The sequence below is a fragment of the Punctularia strigosozonata genome (genome assembly GCF_000264995.1).
Source record: "Punctularia strigosozonata HHB-11173 SS5 unplaced genomic scaffold PUNSTscaffold_1, whole genome shotgun sequence".
In the NCBI taxonomy this organism is placed as follows: domain Eukaryota; kingdom Fungi; phylum Basidiomycota; class Agaricomycetes; order Corticiales; family Punctulariaceae; genus Punctularia; species Punctularia strigosozonata.
Window position 1 is genome coordinate 473108 of NW_006767433.1, and position 25866 is coordinate 498973.

At 52.7% G+C, this 25866-nt stretch overlaps 11 protein-coding genes across 11 annotated transcripts; 4 read left to right on the forward strand and 7 right to left on the reverse strand.

Moving 5' to 3' along the window:
• Nucleotides 1-602: 602 nt before the first annotated feature.
• On the reverse strand, nt 603-2016 carry PUNSTDRAFT_48303 (uncharacterized protein). Its single transcript, XM_007378105.1, has 7 exons — nt 1822-2016; nt 1701-1772; nt 1503-1637; nt 1300-1372; nt 1176-1248; nt 988-1112; nt 603-911 (listed from the first exon to the last, which is right to left on the reverse strand). The coding sequence occupies exons 1-7, from the start codon at nt 1990-1992 to the stop codon at nt 799-801; spliced, it is 762 nt and encodes a 253-aa protein (XP_007378167.1). The 5' UTR covers nt 1993-2016; the 3' UTR covers nt 603-798.
• Nucleotides 2017-2163: 147 nt separating this feature from the next.
• On the forward strand, nt 2164-4068 carry PUNSTDRAFT_117117 (uncharacterized protein). The gene is made up of 7 exons (XM_007378106.1): nt 2164-2282; nt 2359-2899; nt 2959-3074; nt 3136-3221; nt 3280-3402; nt 3500-3629; nt 3721-4068. The coding sequence occupies exons 1-7, from the start codon at nt 2198-2200 to the stop codon at nt 3846-3848; spliced, it is 1209 nt and encodes a 402-aa protein (XP_007378168.1). The 5' UTR covers nt 2164-2197; the 3' UTR covers nt 3849-4068.
• A 3151-nt stretch (nt 4069-7219) lies between these two features.
• On the reverse strand, nt 7220-7993 carry PUNSTDRAFT_128939 (uncharacterized protein; the record flags this gene model as incomplete). The annotated part of the gene is made up of 1 exon (XM_007378107.1): nt 7220-7993. The coding sequence occupies one exon, from the start codon at nt 7991-7993 to the stop codon at nt 7220-7222; it is 774 nt and encodes a 257-aa protein (XP_007378169.1).
• A 1258-nt stretch (nt 7994-9251) lies between these two features.
• On the forward strand, nt 9252-9749 carry PUNSTDRAFT_128940 (uncharacterized protein; the record flags this gene model as incomplete). Its single annotated transcript, XM_007378108.1, has 1 exon — nt 9252-9749. One exon carries the CDS (start codon nt 9252-9254, stop codon nt 9747-9749), a length of 498 nt encoding a protein of 165 aa, XP_007378170.1.
• A 1036-nt stretch (nt 9750-10785) lies between these two features.
• Nucleotides 10786-11753, reverse strand: PUNSTDRAFT_128941 (uncharacterized protein; the record flags this gene model as incomplete). Its single annotated transcript, XM_007378109.1, has 2 exons — nt 10786-10905; nt 10974-11753. 2 exons carry the CDS (start codon nt 11751-11753, stop codon nt 10786-10788), a joined length of 900 nt encoding a protein of 299 aa, XP_007378171.1.
• Nucleotides 11754-11790: 37 nt separating this feature from the next.
• Nucleotides 11791-14477, reverse strand: PUNSTDRAFT_128942 (uncharacterized protein; the record flags this gene model as incomplete). The annotated part of the gene is made up of 2 exons (XM_007378110.1): nt 11791-13602; nt 13662-14477. The coding sequence occupies 2 exons, from the start codon at nt 14475-14477 to the stop codon at nt 11791-11793; spliced, it is 2628 nt and encodes an 875-aa protein (XP_007378172.1).
• A 2716-nt stretch (nt 14478-17193) lies between these two features.
• PUNSTDRAFT_128943 (uncharacterized protein) lies at nt 17194-17609 on the reverse strand (the record flags this gene model as incomplete). Its single annotated transcript, XM_007378111.1, has 2 exons — nt 17194-17262; nt 17358-17609. 2 exons carry the CDS (start codon nt 17607-17609, stop codon nt 17194-17196), a joined length of 321 nt encoding a protein of 106 aa, XP_007378173.1.
• A 341-nt stretch (nt 17610-17950) lies between these two features.
• On the reverse strand, nt 17951-18541 carry PUNSTDRAFT_128944 (uncharacterized protein; the record flags this gene model as incomplete). Its single annotated transcript, XM_007378112.1, has 3 exons — nt 17951-18199; nt 18246-18452; nt 18500-18541. The coding sequence occupies 3 exons, from the start codon at nt 18539-18541 to the stop codon at nt 17951-17953; spliced, it is 498 nt and encodes a 165-aa protein (XP_007378174.1).
• A 1890-nt stretch (nt 18542-20431) lies between these two features.
• On the reverse strand, nt 20432-21446 carry PUNSTDRAFT_128945 (uncharacterized protein; the record flags this gene model as incomplete). The annotated part of the gene is made up of 3 exons (XM_007378113.1): nt 20432-20668; nt 20719-21096; nt 21159-21446. 3 exons carry the CDS (start codon nt 21444-21446, stop codon nt 20432-20434), a joined length of 903 nt encoding a protein of 300 aa, XP_007378175.1.
• A 594-nt stretch (nt 21447-22040) lies between these two features.
• Nucleotides 22041-23499, forward strand: PUNSTDRAFT_128946 (WD40 repeat-like protein; the record flags this gene model as incomplete). The annotated part of the gene is made up of 6 exons (XM_007378114.1): nt 22041-22167; nt 22217-22637; nt 22690-22755; nt 22807-23080; nt 23130-23360; nt 23413-23499. The coding sequence occupies 6 exons, from the start codon at nt 22041-22043 to the stop codon at nt 23497-23499; spliced, it is 1206 nt and encodes a 401-aa protein (XP_007378176.1).
• A 158-nt stretch (nt 23500-23657) lies between these two features.
• On the forward strand, nt 23658-23964 carry PUNSTDRAFT_128947 (uncharacterized protein; the record flags this gene model as incomplete). The annotated part of the gene is made up of 2 exons (XM_007378115.1): nt 23658-23769; nt 23843-23964. The coding sequence occupies 2 exons, from the start codon at nt 23658-23660 to the stop codon at nt 23962-23964; spliced, it is 234 nt and encodes a 77-aa protein (XP_007378177.1).
• Between the last annotated feature and the right edge of the window lie 1902 nt (nt 23965-25866).

Genomic DNA, 25866 nt, shown 5'->3' on the forward strand with positions numbered 1-25866 from the left:
TGATCGCATGGCTGTTGAGAGCCGCCGTTCCTCCCAAACAGGGTCGCCAACGAGCCGGGGCAAGTTTGCGGATATGATGCACCGTCCGTCTTCGTCGCCGCAGGGCAAGGCGGTTCCGTCCCCGCCGGATATCGTAACACTGAGTGAAAAGCCCGATTCTTCTTGATGATGGACCTCATAGACTGTCGCCGTGTATACCCCGTAGTCACTGCCTGCATGCTCCCTCTATGTCGTACAACCTCGCCCCATGATGAAATGTCTATGATATTGTATTTTTCGAACTGTATACAATTCCTTGCGCTTGACTATATCCGCTTTCTCTGAAGTGCGCTCAATAAGGATGATCTCATCCGCTATCGGCTACGTTCAGCATGGGTGGCTTCTTGGTCTTGGCAGCCCAGTTCATGTATGCGACTTTTTGGGTGGGATCTGGAAGGGTTGCTGACCATTGTCGACGCTGGAAGTCCCTCCACGCGCTCCTTCGTGGAGAAGAGCATGCACTCCCTCATCGGGACGTAGCGCTCGATTCCGTCTTGCTGACGCGGATTCACGGCACCGCCAAATCGCAGTGCGTCGCGCCACCTCGGTGATTATACAAAGCCGTTCATGTTACCGAGTTCATTACAAGGCAGGACAATAGAGTGTATTTGCAGCACGGGAAAAGTGGAGTGGGACGTTGACTACGCACTGCATGTTTTGGCGGGGCTCCCCGCGGACATCTTTGCCTACTGTGGAGAACTTTCACCACCTGCAAATACACTCTAATGGATCTCGAGCTACATCCTTCCCGAATGGGGATTAGCTCGTAACCCCGGAGTCGGACCGCGGCCTCTTCTCTAGAATGCTATCCACAATCCCAAAGTCGAGAGCTTCCTGCGCAGTCATGAAATAATCACGCTCCAAGGCCGTCTCTGTAACCGAATCATAACACATCGCAGTCAGCGCTACCTCCGGCTAAGAACATCGGAAAGATGGAGGTTTTCATACCAAAGCGTTGTAGTGCTTCTGTCTCGAGCTCATTGGGCCGTTGACAATGGTGCTGATAGACCCTCGTAAGAACCTCGCGCACGCGCAGGATCTCTTTGGCATGGATAGCGATGTCCGAAGCTTGCCTGAAACGGAAAGTTATGATTGTTTAGAGGGCGAATGGCTAGGAAGCGAGAATGCGGACTAACCCAGAAGCACCTCCTGAAGGCTGATGTATCATGATGCTGGCGTGAGGAAGACAGTGACGCTTGCCTTTCTCACCTACGTTCTGTAATCAGCATCGACAACCGTAGGCGGAAGCACAATGCTTACCAGCGACTAAGAGCAGTGATCCCATGGAACACGCTTGTCCGATGCAGTACGTGTGGATGCTCGACGAGACATACTACAGATCCAAACAGAGTATTGGGGAAACGTTGCGCGAGTTAGAGCAAGAACGCCACTAAGAAGGAAGGCCATCAGACCTGCATCTGCGTCTGTCAGCGAGATAGAATGGGAAACGATCCGCCACGTACTGTGTCATATATAGCCATTCCAGCCGTGACACTGCCTCCTGGCGAATTTATGTACAGATGTATTGGCTTGGACGAGTCCTCCGCTTCGAGAAACAGGAGTTGGGAGACAATCAGAGCAGAGTCCGAGTCATGTATCTGCGGGACGTCCGCGGTGTCTATGAACAGTGCGATCCACCTTGTTAACTACTTCGAACGTACCGGGCCGTGAAGCATCACAACACGCTCCCTCAACAGACGGGAGAAGATATCGTATGAACGTTCGCCCCGTCCCTGGATGTACTGATGAGCACAGAAACGTCAATCGTCCCACGAATCCTACCGTTTGTTCAATGACGATAGGGACCAAGCCCGACGACCTGATTTCACTGGTGCACGTCCGTTGGGACAGATGGTGAAACTGGCGATACGCGGGATGCAAGGAAGATTTGAGCGGCCTATTATAGACATCAGATACAGAACGTCTGAGATTCGCTCTAGCGCAGGGTAGCATTGAGAAATGGTGGAAGGAGGTGGTCTTTGGCAAGTCGCGACCAGGTGACGAACGCGCCGCATCGCGTGACGCACCTCTGTCTGCAGGACCTCTGTAGCGGCGCCAGCAATCCAGCCTCCACCTTCCAGGCTTCAGCCTTTCAAGCTTCGTAGTCGCGTCGGTTGCCGGTATGGCTTACAGGAACGCACGTTCGACAGAAGCGCCCATGGACTTCGAGTTCACCTCGCGTCCCAATACACGGCCACTTTGGGCTCAACCGGGCGGCGGAGAACCCAGCACACCGCGTAAACGTATGTCCACCTTCGTCCCAACTCGTCTTGACAGGTTCATCTTTACTGGAGGACTAACGACGACAATGTTCTGAAGGCACACAAGATGATCTGAACGCGCCTCCCTCCCCATTCGCACCGCGCCCGCCGCAACCATCCTTTGGAGCGAACCAGAGTGTTCCATTCCTGTTTCAGTCGCCCCAGATGCCGGCACCTCAACCAAACTACCCCTGGGCACCCCCTTCGGGGTTCTCGCCAACAAAGGCATTTCCGCAGCCTGAAATTCCGGAGGTGACTATGGGCGAGGCTAGCCCGGAGGTACCGAGGCCGAAACCCGCCGTCTCTGACGACGTGAAGGACAATATCGAGGGTGATGGCCCGGTCGAAGGCGATAGCAAGACCGATGAAAGGAGGGTAGTGGCCCTCGGCGGACTGAAGAGAGTGTTCAAGAAAAGACAGGCCGCTCTCGCGAGGACTAGACGAAGAGAAGCGTTGAGTGAAGGAGAGACAGACGGTAGCAGCGAGGAGGAGGGTGAAGAACGAGGCATGAAGACTGTCACGAAGAAAATGACAAACCACTACACACTCAATATGCCAGGCGTCAGTGGTCAAGGAGATCTTCCGTACTTGCTTCTTGGGTGAGCTCGTCATCTCTCCGACACTGTCCTTCGGTATCGTCTCAGAGCGTGTACCGCAGATACCTTCAATTCTTCTTCAACTTGTCGCTGGTTCTGGTTTTCCTCTACCTGTTGATACAGTTCATCCTGACGGTTCAGAGGGATGTCGAACATCGTATATCAGAGTATTCTATGGGTCAGTCCATTTCCGTTGGACATGTCTTGGTCCAGTACTTACTATCGGGTTCAATGTGCAGACGTCATTCAAGATATAGCACACTGCGCACTACAGTTTCGTACAAATCTATGCGATGCAAATCCCGTTCCTGCTATGGCACATCAGGCAAGCACCTCTTTTCTCCGCCTTATTCCACTTATTAACTATCAATATGTGCATGCAGTGTGCGTCATGGAAAACATGCATGGATCGGGATCCCACTAAGGTCGGCCGTGCCAAGGTTGGCGCGGAGTTGATTGCGGAGGTCGTCAATGGATTCGTGGAACCGATAAGCTGGAAAACCTTGGTGAGCTTCCAGTCCCGCTCAGTCGCCTTGGTCCTTCTCCGCTCCTTATGGGAAAGGGCGCCGTTTTGCAACGCACTAACAGCACACGTTCGTGTAGGCCTTCACCTTGACTTCGCTCTCATTTCTGACGGTGTTCATCAACACCCTATTATCACTGTACCGATCCAAACACGCACATTCCTCGGTCACGGCAGCGATTTCCCCTCAACATCATCCCTCTCTTACCGGTGTGTTGTGTTCATCCTACACGATTTGTCACCTTCACGTGCGAAACTTCGGTTCGGACCACCGCGATCTCATACGTCCTGCGCTTTTCAGGTTTTCCCCCACAAGTTGGTTATGCTCAGCCGCATTTCGCTGTTGCGCCGGCGGCCCCTCACACTTGGCCAAAAGGGGATATCAATGAAGGATGGGAAGCTCGACCTAGGAGAAGACGGTTGAAATGAACTACTGCTCCAGACGATCAACACACGTCAGGCGCTACCTAGACATGGCCGGTGATCACATTCACCAAAGTTAGATTGGACACAACACTTTCGGTGTAGCTACTTTCGGACATGCGTGGCCCTGCTCCGAGAGGTCATCGCTGGGTGCGATGGTTAAAAAGAACACGAAACAATGTTTTGGCCTTGCGTATCATAGTCATACAGTTCATAGCTTACATCGTGGGAAAATGCCATTACGCATTTCGAAGTACCAGCTGATGGACTGAAGTGCCTATGCCACCGACTTTGTGCTCGATGGCCTCAGAATTGTCTTTCATCCACTAGACAGTGAACATGTGGATTGGGCCTTTGGCCATCTTGCAAGAGACGCGGTGGTGAGCTGCGTGCTTGAGGAATGTGTCAAACTCAAAAATATCTGGGTGCTTGAGTGATGACACCTGGTCAAAATCGCTCAGGAGCAGAGTGGCCAGAAAATCCGATTTTCTGGATGAACGGTCCATGGCTGGTCCATGGCCTTGCCATGTGACTACATTGTGGCACACCAGTCCCGCATTGTTCTGTGGGGGCCACTGCCCATAATCCCTGGAATAAAGAACGACTTAATGTGGGGCATAATTGTTACAGGCCTGAGCAAACTGCAGCCCGACAACCCAACATCCCGACATTGTGATGCACCGATGTCAGGTGGCTGTGCCCATTGGGATCATGCACAAAGAGTATTAAGACCTATAGCTGCATGTAAGGCTACAGGTTGTTTAGTTAATACATGAAAGGAGGAGTACTGTACTTTTACGACCATAAGTTCAAGCGGACCCCTTGGGGACAGGGGATACGCTGTAAGTTCAGACCCATGGGAAGTTCATGAACTGATATCAATCAGATTGCTTTGTTCTCACAGTAAGTGTCAATAGCTCCCACGGTCAGTAAGGTTCAGCTGAAATGGGAGGGGAAAGGGGACAAAACCCTGATTTAGGTTCAGTTCAAGGGTAGGGGGAGGAAGGGGGACAAACTTATGGTTGTAAAAGCACAGTATGCAGGGAGTTCTCACCTCCAGCAAACACGCTAGTGTAGTAAACAGTGGAGAGAATGAGACGAGCACAGCAGGCATATCAACGCACCACATGTGCACCTGTCAAACAGACATATAGGAGGGATACTCATCCTGGTGTTACTGCCCTATCCTCACATTCCTCCTTGCCATGGAGAAAGAACTCCCTCCTCCTCATCTCCAACAAACCCTCTAGAGCATGATCTTCTGTAAACCAAGTTGAAGATGGAGATGAGAAAAGGCGGGGAAGGGTAAGGCTTTTGTAAAGATGTCTGCAGTGTTATGTGCACTTGGCACATAGACAAATTTGACAATGCTGGCGGTGACCTTCTCACAGGTAAAGTGGTACTGCATGTCAATATGCTTAGTCTTGCCATGGTTTGAAGGGTCCTTGGTAATTGTGTTTGAACCTTGGTTGTTGGCAGAGATGATGGTCGGCCCAACTTGAGGAAATCTGATACCCGCTAGCAGCTGGCAGATCCATACAGCCTCCTTCATCATGCTGCAGGAAGCGACGTATTCCGCTTCGCACGAAGACGTAGACACAGTAGGCTGTTTCTGCGACGACCATGGGATGGAGCCGGAGCCAAGAGGGAATGTATACCTGGACACGGAGCGGCACGTGTTGGGGCAGTTAGCGTGGTCAGAATCAGTCATACCAGTCAACTGCAGCTCCTTCTTTGAGCCCAAGGTCGCGAGGTGCCTTGAGGTAGTGTAGAACATGCATCACTGACTGCCAGTGGACGAGACCAGGGTTCGCAAGAAACTGACTAAGGCGTTGAACGGCATGAGCAATGTCAGGCTGGGTACCAATCACGAGGTACATCAACGTTCCGATGACTTTTTGGTAGGGGTAGTTAGCCATTACGGCCTTGTCCTCCGTGGTAACAGGACATTTGAGGCAAGAATGCTTAGTACCAGGAGGCAGAGGTGTGAGATTGGACAAGTATGCCGCTGTTTGCATAGATATGGCCCAAAGACAGGGGGGTAGGTACGTGGCTGACATGCATGTGCATCCACGACCCATGATAGTCCGATGAGCACTTTTGCACATCCCGATGTGAGCAGATGAATATGGCACGGAGAACTGTTGGACAGTACTACTTGTGAGGATTAAACACATTGTGGTGCTGTCAAATTTGCGGCTGTTGTCAGAATGATAGATTCTGACGCGAGTAGATGTCACGTGGAAGATCTCGTCCTCCCACTTCTTCAGCGCAGGGGTGGTGTCCAATTTGCGCACAATCAGCAGGCTCCAGATGTAAACGGACGACTCATCAACTCTATCTAGTAAATAGAAATAGTCTCCAAGAGCACATATATGGAAAGGACCCTGAAGATCAATGTACACCACGTCCAGCATACCCGTCACTCTCACCCCCTCACAAACCTTTGGCATGGCAGTTTTGCTCTGCTTGCCAAGGATGCAATGGTCACATGAGGGTGGCACTGCAAGCAAGGGGGATATGGGCATACCTTCGACAGTGTGGGTGCACATGGCATGTATCAAGGCGCGGTAGTTGGCATGCCCGAAGCAGCTGTGCCAGGTCGAAAGGGGTACTGCGGAAGTGGCGATGGGGCAGGTGTCACGTGCAGTGACAATGAATGGTGCTCCCAGGTCATCCAAATGGTAAAGACTATTGTTTTTGTGGGTTGCACTGGCAACGGGTTGGGTTTCCTGTTTCCAGTAGACGGTGGCGTAACCTGAATGTAATTTGATGCGGTAACCCTGATCGCAGAGACGACCGACAGATAGAAGAGTGATTGTAGTCTCAGGGACCCACAGAGTGTTTTCCACCAACAATTGATGACCAATTGCAAGCGCAATACACATAGTTCCCACTCCCGACGAGAGAACCTTTGAGCCGTTGAAGCCACCAATAGCAACATGGAGTGGGCGGAGAGACTCGAAGAGATGCTGACACTTCGTCAGGGAGATATTTGCCCCAGTATCAAGAGTGTACTCATGCGAGGCGTTGAGTTCCACCAAGCGTCTCTCTTCAGTGGACATTGCACTGGCCAGCCCTATGGCCGTACTATTAGCTGGAGACAACAGCTCCCAGTTGACAGAGGTTGTGTGCACAGTGTTTGCGACACAACTGCACTTGCCAAAATTGACGTGGGACCACGAACTGGAGTCGATATCAAGTAAGCAGGGATCCTCAGGAGTCGTTGCAAAAGCGAGGTGAGCAGGCCAGCTGGTAATGGCAGCAGCGGCGGCAAACAAGGGGGAGTGCAACAAGGTACCGGTTTGCAAAGAGGGCAAGACCTCTGTGGAGGTATATAGCTTCCCATCCAGACCCTTCACAACAGCCATGTTAGCTCAGGAAGCCAGAGCAGAGCTCTTGGGGGACTTCATAGGTTCCCTGTTGCATGCAACCAGAACGGCACCTGGTTGGTCCTTCTTCATACAAGGGGAGGCATTGCAGACCTTACACCAGTAGCTCAAGAAAGTGTGGTTGTGGTGGTGACCATCTTTCTTGCCATTGCTCGCACCGGAGGCCTTGGACTGGTGAGAAGACGCGTGAACACAGACAGCATTGGCAACAGTGGAAGGCTTCTGGCGACCAAGGACCGAACACTCGATTTCTGAAGTCAGCACCTTGCAGCTAGCCAAGTCGTGCATGACGTTGGCAAAGATGTCAGGGAGATTCACAGACAGGGCATTGATACAAATGATGTTCACGATGTCCTCAATGGTCTTTGGTAGCCGGGCCTTGAAGAGGTGTCGGGTGTCCACATGAACAGAAGCAATAGTGCTGGATGCGGTCTGTTCGGGACCAGGAGTGAAAGCCATACCAAAGAGGTTCATCCAGATTTCAGCCTTCAGCTTGTCACCAACGGCCTGATGGCGAAGATGGAGCACCTGCCAGGCGGCCAGCAAGGTGTCGTGGATATCAAAGATCTCACGGTCCTCCGGCGACACGTTTCTCCATAACAGAGATTTGATGAGTCCATCATTGTGCCTGAATGCCTGATGGATAGTTGCCAGCGCAGGATCAGACAGCACTTCAGGGACTGTGAGGCACGGAGGGGGGTTGACATTGACAAAATAGTCTTGCAGGAATATACAACCAAGTTTGTTCAGGAATTGCATCAAGAAAGCTACTCAGTTATCTGCCGCAAGCGACAGTTGGCGGTCATCTGGAAGGTCATGAAATGTGCTTGAGTTTGAGATGCAGGGAATGTCTGTGTAGGAGGATGTTGCAGATGCCGTTGTCGCTGTGGTCGGCATGGCGGATGAGGTATCCATTAAAACGATTGTGGGTATGGGAACGGGAGAGACCAATCACAAAGCTAGCAAGGGATCTGGAGTGATAGGACACAGGGTTAGTGCCGGTTAGAACCCCAGTCACTGCACGAAGTTCTCGACTTGACACCGACTATGTATATTAGTGAAGGACTCTACCAACTTCTCTTGGTTGGATTCACTTACCGATACATGGACCCAGAGGTAAGTACGGACAGCACTTGACTACTCTGGAGACTCAAAGCACCCTTCAAGGGAGATGCTGCTCATTGTGACAAGTCTGAAAGTGCCATGAACTACCTACACAATGGCGGGATTGACCCGTACCCAGACCTTCTGGGATACTCCCAATAGGATGGATTTGCCATGTCCATTGGGCAGCTGCTGTTGACACCAGACCATGTCAAGCTCCCAATCTGTGCCTGCTCACCTCTAGGACTTCCCCAATCTGTCCATGACCTTGCAACCCATGCTCCCAACATCTTTCGCCCACTCTCTGCGCCTCCAACACTGCCCTCTGAAGCCAACCCTTACCGACACTCACTCTCAAACATACATCCTTGAGCTGGTCCTAATGGATGATGTTCGACTCTGCTGACAAATTCTCCATAGTAGCCGCCAGCTGCTGCCTGGGGAACTAATTAATAGGTACAGTGTCGACAAGTTGACACCTCGCTTGTTCTTTGATGAACAGGATTACATCAATATTGTCGACACAGTCCGGGAACTGACCCAGGAACTGGCAGATAATGAGGTACTCACCTACCCTTGTCTCGGTATCAACTGAAGACTGAGAGCTTCGCGATCGGCACTCGACTTTGACGACAACACAACCAGACCTCCCTATGGACCTTCCAGAATGTGCACAGGCCTTAACGTGTTCCCCAGCCTTCCTGGACTGTACTACCCATCTGGAGGGTATGTAGTATCTCTCTCAGAACCGTTGGACAGTCACCTGCACATCAAAGTCCTAATCCATGTCGCTTCACTGCCCAATTATCCCAGGATCGTTCACGACCTCTCAAATCAAATACCCCAAACCTACCGACTGCTGTCTGCGCTTGTGACCCCTGAACCACCAACAAATAATTATCGGGCTTTGCTCATGTACAAAATTGAGCTTGTTGGCCAGGATGACCCCATCCTAAAAGGCTGCTTGCTGAAGGCTGCGTATGATCAGGTTCTCACCAGCACCTCACTTCACCACGCAAACACCCCCACCACAAAGCTATATTTCAGCCATAAAATATTCCTGCTGATCATGCAGACCGCTCAGCTTGACATGGACGCCCACGCTTGCGAGGAAGCTGGTGGCACGTCCCACCAGTTCTTCATGGACCTCCCCAGCACGTACTACCCCACTGATGGGTTTGCCATATCCAAAGGACAGCCACTGGACAGCAACATGCAACTCAAGCTTCCCATCTGTGCCACATCGCTGCCAGGCTTCTTGCACTCCATCCACAACTTGTACAAGGAGGCTCCGTACATGTATCGCCCACTCTCAGCTCCCACAACATCCAACCCGCCTATCCTGGAGTACCCTAAGGCCCCGATCGGGACACCGGGTTGGGTTAGGTTGGGTTGGGTTCGGTTGAGTTGAGGCCCGGGCTGGGTGACCCGTGTTACATGTAATGTATTTGTCACCATTTGTCACCATTTGTCACATTAACCTTCGCCACAAATACAATGTAAACAGTGCCCAGGTAGACATAATAGACCACTGAGCCTTAGGAGCCATGAGAGGGAGCAGGAGAAAGAAGAGGATACAGTCCATTAATCCATGAATATCTATTGTAACTTGACTGCTGCTCAACGGCGTGACTCCGAGTTCCTCAGCCTTGCCGGCGTGATTCCCGCATCCACGCCACCTCGACTCCCACACTTTTTGGCGGGGACAACCCAACCTGGTGTCCCGATTGGGGCCTAAGTCTTGTACTTATGTGATCGAGCTCATCTTGAACGTCGACCCATGACTTGGCGGCGCCAAAATGAAGGCAAGTCATTTCCCCCTTCCCAGCTCAGGAAAAATCTACATTGCTATGGCAGGCTATATATACTGTAGAGTACTATCATAGTATTACCATAGTACTCTGTAGCTTCCATCATCTGAGAAAATCTAGATCACTATATGGCACTACATAGTGCCATATAGCCTCCATAGGTCTATAGCAATGTCCTTTGCTACCCGTGCTAGAAATCTGCCAGCCAATGCTATCATAGTGCCATAGGTGCTATAGAGGGTTCTGTCATGGCTACAGTAGCTATCACGGCGGTTGGATCAGAGTTCCGACATGTGTTGAATTTATAACCACGCGTGAACCAGATTTTGAAAATTGGTTGCTCAATCACGAAAGAAGGAAACAAATATCTGTATTTTATAATCTCGTGTATTCAGCACGCCTTTCAGCATTTCCAGAATTAATGAATAGGGAATTTAAAATGAACACCATGCGCGTATCTACAGCTACATTACAAGAACAATTGGGCATATATGATACATCAGATCTTCAAGAATGCGAGTGGTGAACGTGCAGATTAGAATTTTGAGTGCGCGATTTTCAACGGACGAGGCGAGAATTTTGAATTCGATACCGATGCATATTGAAAGGTCCAGTCAGCGACCCGTGAGCACCCGCTCAGTACCCCATGAGCGGGTCTTCAGCCCCCGTCGTCGAGATCCGCCGGCCGACGTCGCTTGCCACATATGCGAAGATTTGAAGGGCGATGAGCGCTGCTCGTCTCAATCGGGTGATTAGCTAGAGCAGTGGCATATGTTAGTCAATGTCATAAGGAAGAAGATAACGACTTACAACAACGAACTGACACGGTCGAGGGCGATTGCCACATGTTTCTTGGCCCCATCCATGAGGTGCTGGACCCGCCGATCGAGCTTGAGCTGCTTCGCCTTCCAGGTAGTCCTCAACGATGGCTGACATGTCTGGGGTGAGCTATATCGCTCAAGCTGATGCTGGAAGAAGTTCTCCGCGTTTTCGGACCACCAGCCTCGATCAACGACCAAATTGCGCCACATATTGGGGTGGGGCCACCACGAAAGACCAGTACTAGTTTGACTGATGATCAGCTCGATCTCCGCGGTCCGTAGTCGATCATCGCACAACTCCACATTGCGGTCGGCTAGGGTGAGCATGATCCTATGGCCATCTCTGTCAGCGTTGGCCGATGGTCCATCCAAGGCCACGCTGTAGTCGAGCAAGTGATGAACTATCCTCCACAAGATGCCGCCACTCAGCATGGCTGCGTGAAGGACCGAGGGATGGTCCCAGAGATACGCATCGCGAACCTCGGTATAGGTGTCGTAGTCGTCAGGGGTATACAAATGATCCACAGCACGAGGGAACGTAGGCACTTGAGGGGCGAACACAATGCTGTTGTCATGAACATGTCGTTGAATTTCATACGAACCAAATGTGATTCCCCTCTCGAGCAACCAAATAGTAGCCTCATCGACGACAGTAAGGCTCGGATTGGTGATGATCTCGATGACGAACATCGGGTCGCTGAGTCGGAGAAATGGACCTCTTGGTTGGCTTTTGGCGTATGGCGTATAAACACCATCCCTCAGGGCCGGAACCGAAGCGGACATGTTTACAAGTCCAAAGGCGAGTCAGGCGACTCGCCAGTCATCCTACTGAGTCCCTGCGGTATAACCACGCCTTCGGCGGAGGGTACTTAGGACCATTCAACGGGGCCTTGATGTGATGCGCTTGTACGATTGACCGCACGAACCCAACAGCTTCTGACGCTGTCTGCGATGGCAGCCCTGCCACAGAATGAAGATCGCCTTGCCCAAGAGGGAAGAAATATCCAAGGACTTTATAAACCTCTGAGAGGTCCTTGACGTCGAGCGTAGAGTCGATGTCGATGTCGATGGGGCCGGGGTTGACTTCCAAACGGAAATGATCTCTCAGAAGGTCGACAGGTGATTGAGTCGGAAGCCCCAGGTCATTAGGATACCTGTTGATGGCACGCATACGAGGAACAGGGATTGGGGCGGGCGCAGAGACCGCACCAACTCCATCCACGTTCATCGAAACCACATTCAATGACGTAGCAACCTGATCACTTGTAAGTGTGGGGGCGGGCGTCGAGGCAGGCGCGGGGACGGTGGCGGGCGTCGGGGCAGGCACGGGGACGGTAGCGGGCGTCGGGGCAGGCACGGGGACGGTAGTGGGCGTCGGGGCAACGGTGTGCTCCGATGCGGCCTTGGCGTCTACGTGCATCGACACCACAGTCGATGATGCAGCGATCTGACGGCTTGTAGGTGCGGGGGCAGGCGTTGGGGCAGGCACGGGGACGGGGGCGGGGACGGGGGCAACGGTATGCTCCGATGCGGCCTTCATGTCTATATCCATCAAAACTGCGCTCGACGACGTGTCGCGTGTGCCTGAAAGGGAGTCAAGTTCGTCCACATCCATGTCTGAAGGTAATGATATTGTAGCCGTGGACCAGGAGCCTGGAGCGATCAAAGATAATGCTGCAGAGGCAGACGAAAGATTGGACCACGTCGAGGACGAAGGCACATCTGACGACGTCACGGAAAGCCACAGAGATATTGACGTGGCGGAGGGTAATGTAGACTGTGTTGACGACGTTATCGAGGGGGACGCTGACGGCGGCGACGGACCTGGAAGAGCTGGCACCGCGGAAAGCTGCAAGGTAGGCACAAGCTCCGGTGACGATCGATATGGGGGCAATGGTGGGTCGAAGTCGCAATCACGATATAAAGCAGATGTGAAGTCATCATCATCGCCAGGAAGGGAGACGGCATCCTCGTATTCATTGTCGGAGTCGGCATATGGGTCACGACCAGGCCGAGAGCGCTCGACATAAGGGTCAACGAACAGTTCGCTGAGATCCCGTTCATCCAAAACGGAGTCATATTTGCATTTCCGAGGGGCATAATCTTCCCATAATTGTTCACGCCTCTCATTCGTGACCCTTCTCCTCGCAAACGCACCCGTTTCCGGATCCTCCTCCCAAACATAGAAAACAGCACTGCCGTGTGGCGACGGCTGAGGAAATGTGCTCGCATATCTCTCCCTGCTCAGCCGCGACTGTTTCAGTGCTGCAACTTCCAGATGTTCGATGTAAAATTTGTGATAATCACGGCGACGGGTATGGAATGCAATAAAACTTTCTCCTTTGCGCCAGGGTGGGATGCGAGGAACAACCTGGCCAGCTTTGTAGTTCTTCTTTTCGTAATTGGCGGCCGTGTCTAGAGGCTTCACGTTCCCAGAAATATGGGGAGGGACGACGACGGGTTGTATGCCAAATCCTGTAGCGGACGGGACCATCAGAACTGAGGGTGACGCAGGTTGGGATTGAACAGGTTGTGACGGCGACGGAGCAGATGCAAGCCAATCCGTGTTGTCGATGGGCCATCCCGAGGGACTAACCCATCTGGAGGGTTCATCCATGCAGTGCCCCATCCACTAGATGATGTTCTGGATGCCCCCGAGGGAGCATTGTGAGAGGAAATCTGCGATGATACCGGCGACGTCAGATAGCCATCGCTCCCGTACGCAGGCGTGCCCTTGAGATTGCGGGCAGGGGGTGCGGGGCGCCAACTGGAGGGAGTAGAGCGCCAAGAAAGCTGATGGTTGCCGATATCAAATGCGTCCCATACTTGTTGCTCTGTTGGACGGAGAGCAGGGTTCATCCCAGACGGTAACGACATGACGTTGTCGGGCGTACCCCAGTGGATGTATATGGGGACGTTAGAGTTGACGAAGAAATCGAGATGCTCGCGTAACTCCCAATTGGGACGCATGAGAAATCCCACTCGTGATGATTTGAAGTGATTCTCGATGATCCACGATTGGCTCAGTCGATCGATGAAGGCTGCACATGTGCCACCACTCATAAGTACACCCCGCCAGGCCTCATTAGACTTGTTGAGGTTATTGACCAACACCGCTAGATATGCCAGCTTCGTAGCGTGTTGTAAAAGCGACAACCTTGCACACCAAGCGGCATCGCACGCACGCGCGTCGTCGACAAAAAGATGGTAATTGAACGAATTTGGTTCAGCGAGCGAAGGGATGCGTTTGGCAAGCGTGGATTCGGCGCAGTCCGGGATGTTCCTGAGGTACAATTCCAGGGTGAAAATTGCGGGGAGGAGAGCTTCTTCCAGACACTGCCAATCCCCAGCTGCCGCCGGGCGATACTGCCCTCGATACTCCTCCAACTTGACAGCGGAGCGAGGGACGAAACTGAGGGAAGCCAGGAAAGACCCAGGGAAGTGACAAACGGTGGGGAAGAAGGCGGCAAACAAGCAATCATTGCGAACCCATCCACGCTCGTGCATGGTCTTCAGACGCGTACTCAATGGGGTGTATTTGTCGGATGGTATGTCTTCAGCTGGGGCATGGTTACAAGTGGGGGAAGCAAATAACTGCCCATGGCGGATGAATACGTAAAGCATGCTAAACAAACCGTGCGTCAGTGTCGGTATGTCTGACAACAAAGCAGCGGACTAACGTCGGTTACCAACTGGAGGGGAACCTGCAAGGGTAGAGAAATTGGAACCGACGCGAGGCGATGCTGCAATCAGAGTGTCAGCCAATATATGGTGCCAGATGGAACTTCAACGCACCGAATAAGAACTCGACGAAGACGTGTGAGACACCCAGGACGACGCGAGGACGTAAGAAGACCACTCCTCTCAGACGACGCGACGAATATGGGCGATGGGGAAACGAGATACGATGGCGCGTAGGAGACCAGTCCCCTACGAACTTCGGATAGGAGACCACTCCCCTACCGACGTAACTAGGGACGACCGGAAAACAAGAGCAGACCAGGGTAACGACGACGAGGAGGTAACGAAAGCAGGCGAGGTAACAAAGTGCGGAAGATAAGACGGAGTCCGAGTGAATTTGAAGACTGTTTTGGGGAGTCATGCGCACGGACCACGCGCACGGACCATGCGCAACCAGTCATGCGCGGCCGGTGCTCGGAGTCACTGAGTACTGCTCACCTTTGCCTTCCTCGCCATCATGTCCTTCGGGCTCGCGATGTGGTTCGCGAGTGCCGCTTCATCATGATCGTCTCGTTTGTCGTCGCCAGGACCATGCACAACCAGTCATGCGCCGCCGCCGTTGGTGCTTGGAGTCACTGAGTAATCTCATTACCGCTCACCTTTGCCTTCCTCGCCATCATGTCCTTTGGGCTCGCGATGTGGTTCGCGAGTGCCGCTTCATCGTGATCGTCTCGTTCGTTGTCACCAATATCGTCACCGACTTCTTTGTCGTTGGCCACATCGTCGCCACGGATCTCGTCGCCACGCCTTCAAAGAAACCCCGTCGCCATTGCCACCGCTTGTGACGTGGTTCGTGAGATGGATGTGCATGCTCACCGTGGTGGATCCGTCGTTGCCACCCCTTTCAAGAACTCTCCCCGTCGCTGTTGTTGCCGCCATTGCCGCCACTCGTGACATGGTTTGCGAGACCTATGTGCGTGCTCACGGTGGAGGATCCGTTGGGGCAGAATTACGCTTATCCCTATTGTAAGTACAAATATCAATACCCAAACGGCAGAATGTTAACCAGTGCCCAGGTTTCCTCTTTGACACGCAGAATGTCGTTGGCGTATTCCCTGCTATGGTCCTGCAGGAATCCGATGTCATATAATGGTCGCGCCAAACCTTTCACCGGACTCCGTTTTGATACTCGAATATTGTCTGCCTGAGGATGAATGTTCTTCAACCAGGCAGTGCTCCGGTCGGACCTTTGTCGTGGTATCGGTGTTGTACCCTGCTTTGCAAATGCTCCCCCCGCTTCCACGCGGTACGAGTCGATGGCATCTAGAAAGGTGTCCATGTCCCGGTGTCACAGCATAACGCTCGGCCTGAGGTACGACTGGTGAGTTTCTTCATCGACGTCGGATTCGTCGGAACTCATTCCGTCAATCCCCAGGACATCCATCGTTTCTTCAGTCGCTTTCCACACCGACTGTTCAACTGAAGTCTTCGACGTGCAAAACTTGTGATAGCAAATCTTCTTTTGTCTGTGCCAGCGCTAGTCCATCCCATCAGCCACAGAACGGCCCAAGTCATCAAAAGACCTACCGCTGTTCTCCTGGTACGCCTCTGACCGTCCTCCGACTGCATTTCTGCATCCTTGTGCATGCGAGTGTCACGCTCGCTATCTCGGCCTGCCAGACCCTTTTCAGTCGTCTCATACCTCCACGTCTTGGCGTCCGGATCCATCACCATTCTTGGCCTCACCTGTATCCGTTCTGTCCACACCCGTATCCATTTGTGGTAGACGAGATCCTCCCAGTACAAAAAGGTCGCGACTGGCACCATCTTGGGTGGTTTCCCAACTTGCCAGATCTCCCGGCTCTGCCGATCCATGCACTTCTGTGCGAGGATTACACAGATAGCTCGATTCCAGGCATTATCGGCCGGTGAGACGTCGGTGAACTTGAAAAGGTCGCCCTCCACCAGTCCGTCGGTGCTGCCTTCAAGGAACGCATTGACGACACTCTCCGGAGGAGCGGTCAACATTACACTGTCCTTGTCCGTTGCTACTCCAACTTCACTTCGAAATATGTCTCAGACGATAGCCTGGGATGTAGTCAGCCCGCGCATATATTGGAGGATTTGTAGCCAGCTCACCAAATGATGACGACGGAACGGACCCTTGAATGACTCTCGTTCGAGGTGGAGCGACATCTGGTATTGCCAAGCTGCAGCCTTGTCGTTGGACGCTCGCATCACACCACTGGTCGCTGGTGTTGGTGGTGTCGTTGTTGGTGGGCCAGTTGCGGGTATCGACCCCGTTGTCGGTCGATCCGTATTCATTGCATCTGTGGTGGTTGTTAGCTCCAATGGAGTCACGGTCAATGGATGCAGCCCCGGTACCGCGGTGGGGGGAGGAGGATCAGCTGGCGACATCGAATGCAATCTGGGTGGTTCTACCGAAGTGGTTGCTTGTGGACCGTGCAATGCGGTACTTGTTGTTGTCGCCGGAGTAACGGCCGGAGCCGGCGGTTCATCTACTGCGGTCGGCTGAGGTGGTTCAGCCGGCGACGTCGAATGTGATCTGGGCAGTTCCGCTGAAATCATTGGTGGACTGTGCGATGCGGTACTATTTGTCGTTGCCACTTGTGAGGTTTTGGACACTTCCAGTTCCTGCAATGTTTGCTCGGCAAAGCATCCTCCAAGAAATTTATGACTACATACCTCTTGAAACCATCGCAACCGCGCCTCCATGGAGTCCTTCATCATCTGCATTTGTTGTTGAGCCTCGTATAGCTTTGCTTGAATGCCGACGTAATCTTGCTGCAGCCTGCCGAGTGCTTCATCTTTCTCACCCAAGACCGCTTTCAAGGATCCAATCGTTGCCGTCGAATCGGTGAGTCTATTCTGCATAGCACCATCTAAACGCTCCATGATGTCCGTCCTCGCCCTCAGATCCGCCACGTCGTGGCTCATCGTGGTCAGCGATGCCGTCCGATGCTTCAGCTTCTCTTGAAGGCGATCATTGCGCTTCAATTGAATGCTCAATGATGCTCCCAACTTCCTTGCGGATGTTGGCGCTCGGGGTGTCCCAGGGGGTGTGGAGGTGCGGCCCCGTTTCTGCCTATGGACATCACGCTGGTCTAATGCGAAGTTAGCGCGATCCAAGTATCTCGCAGACAATACCTACTATCGCTCATTGACGTTACGCTTGATGCTCTTGGCGGTACCCTTATAAACAGTTTCTCTGCCCGCGGTGTGGTCTGCGGTGTGTGAGCGGCAAGCCTTTGCGTGGCCAATGCGATCAACGACATACCTTACTCGTTGCCATCGTCATAGTTCCTGCGTTGGTTCCAGTGGTGGAAACGCCGGTATTGCATAATGCCAGAGTGCATCCTATTCAAGGTATGATCTACAAACGGTATGAGCTTCTGCGTGGCTGATGCAATATGCGACAGCACCTCGCCCATAGTCAGATCCGTGCTCGTATCCATCGCCGACGACTCCACCGCAGGAGCTGATTCAGAGGGCAGCGACATATGCATACTCCCTGCTCGCGGCGTGGTCTGCGAGCGGTGTGAGCTTCTGCCGTTGATGTGATGATCGACATACCTCGTCTGTCGTTGAACCCGTGGTGTCCGTCGTCGGCATGGGGTCTGATCCAGAAGACTCAATCGCAGGCTGGGTTGCCACGATCTCTGGGACCTCCGGAGTTAGGAAAGGCGCAGCGATCCGCTGCATCGTTGGGAATGTCCCGGGCAAATCTAAGTCACTTTCGTACGGCGCTGGTGATCCTATGCTGCTCGGGGGCGGTGTGGCCTAAGGGCGATTAGCCTCTGGAATCACGATGCGGTTTGACTCCATACCTGTGATCCGGGTTCCGACATGCAAATATCCTCCTGGGACATGATATCGGACTTGATTGCATACTGCAGAGAGCTTGTCGCGTCGCGTTAAATCCACTGAGCTCCTCGTTACCAGTCACGTGTCAAAACAATTGGCGACGACTGTGGGTCACAACATTATTCTTTGGCGTTCCAATGCTTCACTGCCCCCTCCCAACGGTTGGAGATGCCCTCCCACAACCGACGTCGAAGATTATTGTTCGAGACCAATTTTTTTTGTAGCGATGCGACTTTGGATGTGACATCGCTCATGACTTCCATTCCACGATTTTGTCCCCCCGATGTCGTTGTTCAGAGCTCCCTCCATCACTATTCTTTGTGTAGACGTCGTCCTTGCCGTCCTTTGTTTGCAGACTCGTTGTCCACCGTCGCCGCGAATCTGGGGCTGCGACGTTGCTCTCATCTCTCGACATCGTTTTTTGTGGTAGACGTCGTCCTGCCGTCCTTTTTGTTCACAGACTCGTTGTCCGCCGTCGCCGTGAAACCAGGGCTGCAACGTCGCTCCAAACCCTCAGTTTTTTTGTTGCCGACGTCGTCTTGCTGGGCTCGTTGTTCGCCGTTGCCGCCGAACTGATAAAAGCCTCTCATCAACGATAGACATTCTCATTCACAAATCGACAACTTCCACTGCACAATGCCGTCCTCTCGTCATCGCTGCTCCCCTATCCATGGAGAGGTTAGCATGATAACACTTAGTCATATCGTTTACTGAACATATCTCAGATTCGGAACCTCAGAATTCTGGGGTGCATGTACTCTCGTCGCCTCCCTTCACCTGTGGTGGTGAAGGTGGACGTGGACGATGACACTGTAATCCGGTATCCGCTCCTGGAACGTTATGTCGACGACGAAAGGGTGCAGCCCTTCATACATGACTGCATCATGATCTTACGCGAAGGTTCTCGTGTGCATCGATTTCTCGTGTTCTTCAAGCACCATCTGAGGCTCCGGGTGAACTCAGGTTTACCTGGAAACTCGAATGGCACGGTTCCTTTTCGTGGCAACATCGTAGTTGCTCGCGCAGGCGTGCGCAGACCTGGATGCATCGTTAATATGCGCGGCCGTGATCGTGCACTCGCGGATCTGGGTCTCTGCCTGTAGGTCCCTTTTTGTTCAATAATTTGTCGCACGACTGACTCATCCTTAGGTTCACGCATGAGCTGACAAAACTTGGGGGATGCAAGCGGAGATTCTGTATCCCGCGCAAGTTCTCATTCAATGTAGACACTGCTGGTTCACGCCGTTCCGCTCGACTTGCGAACAAATATATATGATACAAAACATGTAATACACCGTATATACAATGAATCACATTTCATTCACGAATAACGAACGGATGCAACCGTGTCGCAAATGTAGATACGGAGATGTCCGAATGGGAAGTAAGACGACAGTTCCTACAGACTTGATGGTAACCATTCCTCCATGGTACTGGCATGCATTCCGCTGACCTTCAGCGGTTGCAAAGTAAACGTGCACGCGGTTTTCGGCGGCCCAGACGAATTTGCGGACTTTGCCGTGGATCTACCTTATTGTTAGCGGGGATGACCAGAGCAAATTTTTCGCCGTTACCTCACTCCATTCATGAAGGGCACGAACGCGGCGGTGCTCATGCTTGAAGACACCAGTAATCTCCAGTATTTGCTCTGGTACAAGCTGACTGGTTATCTTATGCACATCAAAAATACTACGCATCGCAGAAAGTGTGTCTTTGCCCTCGTCGCCAGAATCATCCGACCACCCGGATGCTGGTTCTCGTTCAGGCATGCAATGGGCGAGGGGAAGAAATGGCGACTGTGCGAGGGGAAGAAACGGTGACCTCTTATTCTCATGCTAAGGTTTATTATATACAATGTGTCATTGCGTAATATACACGCGCGCTACCTAACTGGGTCACAATTTGAAATCAAGGTGCTGAGGAACGGGACGTCCTTGACTGTGACGGCCTGCAGTATACTTCAAACGGGCATTGATGAAATCGTCAACGGGCCAGGCATCGATGTAATGCTGAACCAAACGCGGGAATGTAGCCTTGACCTCGGCGCGGACGTGCTTTTTAGCATCCTCCCCTTGAGCCTTGAATTGCTTGCGATGATCACAGTGTCTGGCAACAATGTCGTTGATTGCGTTCTGAGAATCTCATCAGACGGCACTCATCAGGCACGGAGGCAATTCAATACCTTCATCTTAGTGTATTCATCCAAGGGGATTCCTAACGCGTCGCTGAGTTTATACCCCCCCCTAGACGGGCGTCCTGTGTCCCCAGAAGGTTTGTGGCGTCGAGACGCTTTGCTGTCAGACTCGAGCTCATCTTCATCGGTATCACCGGTATGGTTCCAATGCACCCGCCGGTGTTCGCTCTCAACCTGGGCCGCGACTCCATCCTTGTCTTCTTCCACGACCGGTAGAAGAGCAAGAGCGGGCGAGCGCCGCAGCGAAGCAGCACGGGGCGTCCCGGGGGGATGGGACGATGAGCAAGGGGGTTGCGACAATGAGCGAGGGGGTTGCGACAATGAGCGCGGGGGCTGTGACGACGAGGGAGGAGTTTGTGACGGTGACTGTGTAGCGGTGGACGTTGTGCGTGTCCTCGGCCCAGCAGATGGGTGAGGTGTCGACCCACGAGAGTCTGGTAAATGTGGACCTGATGCTGGGGCGTCATCATCGGGGGGGGGTACGAAGTAGCACGAACACCGTGCGGCTTTGCACGGCACAGTTGGCTGATGAAGTATGGATGCACGGCAACAGCGAGCTTCTTCTGAGTGCGGTCGGGGCCGCCGCCAAACTCAGTAGACGATAGAGTCGTCTCCAGCAATGTTGAAGGAATAACGGATCTGAAGTCCAGGAGGGGCAGTAGCACATATCGGGGAGGGGGAGGGGACAGCGGTTGATAGTAAGGATAGATGGACATCGCTGACTCCATGGTGAATGGTGTTGTGGGTCATTGGAGCCAGGCTTTATCATGGAGGATAAAGGAGGTGTTATTGTTTTGAGCCCAATCCATGCTGGGAGGAACAATAGGTAAACAATAGGTTATTCCCACAATTGGTCCTGTAAGAGACTCGCCGAAGTCACGACGATGAGAGATCCCACGAAGGGAACAATTAAGGGGAACACTGCGAAGCGACCATATCCAGTCAGGCAACAATTAGGTAGGATAGCACCAAAATGTCATATGACCAATGAGGTGACTACGTCGTCAGGAGACTAGCGCGGGGATGACAGAGGGGACCATGGAACAAGGTTGAGCCATGACAAGCCGACAAAGTGACCATCACAGCCAACAATGCCCCGCCAACGAAGTCACCACCACAGGCGACATGTTGCAAATAAGCCAACCCATATAATAATGTGTATTGGAGACGGTGACGCCGAAGTCGCAACCACTGGCAACATGTTGCGGAGGAGCCAAGCCATATAATAATGGACATTGGGGACGTCGCTGACAATTGCACCATCAGTATATATGGCGCCGATATTCTGAGCCTAAAGCTCATAACTTACCATGTCATCCTCCGACTTCAAGCCCCTGTCCGACCATTTTATCTGCACTGGTCGCATCAACCTTCAGGGAGGCCGGGCCGTTTACCAGCTCGCATTTTCTCCCGATGGAAAGTTCCTAGCGTGTGGAGGTTAGATCCCTTAAGATGTTTCGTCACTTCATGGCTGACCTGCGTGCAGGAGAGTTCGGTGCCTGTCTTATCCATATTGAAACCACCACCATTCAGAAGAATCATCCCGCGTACGACCTACGGGTTCACGGAGCGGTGATGGCAATGGAGTGGGTTGGCAACACGCTGGTACTAGGCTCGGCATACGGGTACATGAAGATTTGGGGTCTGCAGAGAGGTGTGCTCGAGGAGTGGCATACGTTCCGCGTTGCGGAAGGGACAGAGGTGACCTCGCTGGCGATCCGGGGGCAGCCGGCAAGGTTCAAACTGGCAGTCGCGACGAGAGACCACGTTGTCGTGCGACTAGACATAACACCTGACGAGGTGACCGAAATCTTTGCGGTGCAGTTGGAGAAAACATTTGCCAGGACGGTGGTGTTTACTGGCGACCGAGACGACATCCAACTCCTCGGGATGTTCGATGGCATGATGTACGTATATCACTTCAGAATATCGACTCGGAGGTTGACGGTCGAATAACAGGTACACGTTGAAGTCTCATGAAGGGAAGCTGAAGATCAGCAAATCTCGTTCGATTTGCAGACTTGTGTGAGTGCGATGATTGCCGCGAAGCCGAACCATCACTGAAACGTTGCCCAGGGGTTACGCAAGTTTCGACTCGGACCACCGAGAAGTGCTGGTCGATAACACCGACGCATTCGCCATACACAGCACAGAATTGGGGAGCTGCTTGAACGTCTTCTCAACGGGACGGCCGACATGGAAGATACCGAAGCAAGTGGTCTTTGCGGAAGGGGGGCAGACGGTAATTGTCGGAAGCGACCATGGAGATGTCTACGTCTTTGATAGAGCCGGGGGCCACCCACAAGCAGTCCTCCACCATCAAGACACTGGATACACGCAGACCATTGCTGTGCGTCGCATGCATCAATATAAATCCCATATCACTAACTTGCATCCAGACATGTTCAACAGGCAATGGTTGTCTTGTAGCATGTGGAACGTCACTGGATGGAGTGCCCAGCTCTGTATCGATATGGAAGAGCAAGCCCGCAGACCCGCTTCCGTCGAATGCACCATTGCAGAATACGTCATCAGAATCTCCCCCAGTCAAACCATCGCCAAAGTCGGAACCGCTTATACTGCGCGTTGTGGCCTGGATCATGGCTTTATGGATGATGAAATATTTGCTGGTATGAGTCACCTTGGGGATCGAGCGATCGGCAGTATCTGACGCCCCCATAGACGGGCACAGAGATGCATTGGTTGATGGAGGACCTCTGGTACATGAGAGTACGGCCGGCTATTGTCCACACGATACTGCTCTTGTAATCGGCTGATCGCAATGACATAATTGTGACATTCGGAGGCGCTGACAGCGTCTGGCGTATACACTGTGGCAGATGGATGAATCCTGTCACTGTAGATAGATGGACGGGGATGATACTCACGAGCATTGACGACCACGATATCGCGCGACATCCACGCCGATGTCTGGCGTCAAAGCCTACAATGGAGATGGGCCTGAAGCAACGCTCGCGAACCACGTCGCGAGCCTGCAAGCCAAAGAACCTCTGAAGGAGGGCGATGGCGGAACGTTCGGTAGTGATGACGGGCGGCTCATGGACGGCGACGATGACGCCCGGGTTGCAGGGTCGATTGCACGCTGCGTCAGGGAGAAGACCTCCAAAGGAGGATGTGGACGATGGAATGGATGGTGGCGATGTCACTGGAGATGGGTCTGAAGCGACGCTCGTGAACCACATCACGAGCCTGCAAGCCAAAAAAAACCTCTGAAGGTGATGTTCGGTGGTGATGACAGGGTGGTCATAGACGACGATGCCCGGGTCACAGGCTCGAACCGCGTATCGCACGCTGCGGCTTCCAAATGGCGACGTGATTAAAAACACGGCCTTTTGAAACAAGGGGTGGAAACGAGATCGGTGTTGCGCATTTAGAGGAGCTGGACTGTGGCAAACAGATGAGTCACGTCACAGTATATGGACAGGGGATGATACTCATGAGCATTGCCGATGTCTGGCGTGAAAGCCTATTGGGCCTGAAACGACGCTCGCGAACCACGTCACGGGCTTGCAAGTTAAGGACCTCAAGCGACGCTCGCGAACCACATCACGAGCTTGCAAGTCAGGAACCTCTGGAGGAGGGCGATGACAAAGCGGTCGGTGGTGATGACGAACGAGTCATAGACGGCAATGGCGTTGGGCATTTGGAGGAGCTGAACTGTGGTGAACAGATGAGTTGCGTTACAGTCTATGAACAGGGGATGACACTCACGAGCATTGACAACTACGATGCCACAGGAGGTTGACGCCAACCAATGACTACGATGTCACACGAGATTGACACCGATGTCTGGCGTCAAAGCCTGAACGGAGATGGGCCCGAGGCGACACTTGCAAACCACGTCGCGAGCACGCAAGCAAGAGTGGCGATGATGATGCATTTGGTGGCGACAACAAGACGAGGATCATAGACGGCGACTCCCGGAGCGGCGCTCGCAAACCACGTCGCGAGCGCCGCAAAAGACGACTACACTGACAATGAAGTATGATGTGGCTGAAGTCAAGGATGGCAATGATTAGGTAAGGTGATCTAGTGGCTGGAGCACATCATCTGTCACTTTTCTCTCCCCCTCCCCTGGCCTCACCTCGGTGTGTGGTCACTGAGCGCGTCGTCGGCGCCGCACAGCGCAGTTTGGTTGCCTCAGTGTGTGGTCACTGAGTGTGGCATTGGTGCAGTGATCGCCTCGGTCCATGGTGACGGAGTGTGCTGCAATTCTGTTGCACCATAACCGTTTCTTGTTCCATTTGCAACAATGCTTTGTATACGTGTTCTGGCCTCGTCCCGCATCCGTCCCTTTGCCTTGCCTGCGTACGTTGTATTTCGCTTCGAGCTCGCTTATATCATTTCTTACGTTGCTCATCCAGCGACATTGCAACATCGCGACCCATCATGAATTATCCCTGGAGGGTCTGGCTCTCACAAGACCAATCCTGTCTTGTGCGGTGTACTTCTTTTTGTTGACGCCCGACAATGTGCATTGTACTTTTTACAATGTGCGTTGTACTTTTCATCCTCTTTCTTTCGATGCTTGTTATTCATCAGTCGTATTTATGCAGGTAACTTGGTGCTCGATGTTTTCTCCATCAATTCCACGACCATCGTCCAGCCATGCCGGCACGACGTACCTACCATTCCCAAATGTCGGAGCGCTTGGCCGCTCTGCATATGGTGTCGGTGCCACCTCCCACACTTCTGGATCTACAGGATATGATTGCTGTCGTCTCCACCGCCATGACCAAATCTCTGAATCGTCCATCCCGCTCCCGACAACGCTCCCATAGCCTGAGACCTGTGGTGGACTCAGGCGCAACTGGGTCGGGCATTGGGCCTGATCATAATGGCAGTGACTACATCACGCGCAGACAAATGCGCATTCTCCGAAGCATCCAGGATGGCATCACGGAGTGCCAGACAAAGTCGACTCAGCCGAGGAGCATCCAACTTTATCTTGAACTTCGAGGACGCCTGGGGGATCTTCGTACAGCCCTGCAACAGCTCACTCGTCAAGTCCCATCGATCCAATCCGGCAAGAGCGCTGCAATCGTACAAATCGATGGCCTTGAAGACGAGTTGTATGAGTGGAATAAGTCTCTGGGATCTCATGTACAATCAATT

Coding starts and splice junctions, on each gene's coding strand:
- PUNSTDRAFT_117117 (XM_007378106.1), top strand. CDS start 2,198: ATGGACTTCGAGTTCACCTCGCGTCCCAATACACGGCCACTTTGGGCT. Junction 2,900..2,958: donor CTTCCGTACTTGCTTCTTGG/GTGAGCTCGTCA, acceptor CGTGTACCGCAG/ATACCTTCAATTCTTCTTCA. Junction 3,630..3,720: donor ACATCATCCCTCTCTTACCG/GTGTGTTGTGTT, acceptor TGCGCTTTTCAG/GTTTTCCCCCACAAGTTGGT.
- PUNSTDRAFT_48303 (XM_007378105.1), bottom strand. CDS start 1,992: ATGCTACCCTGCGCTAGAGCGAATCTCAGACGTTCTGTATCTGATGTC. Junction 1,249..1,299: donor ATCACTGCTCTTAGTCGCTG/GTAAGCATTGTG, acceptor TACAGAACGTAG/GTGAGAAAGGCAAGCGTCAC. Junction 912..987: donor AGAAGCACTACAACGCTTTG/GTATGAAAACCT, acceptor ATTCGGTTACAG/AGACGGCCTTGGAGCGTGAT.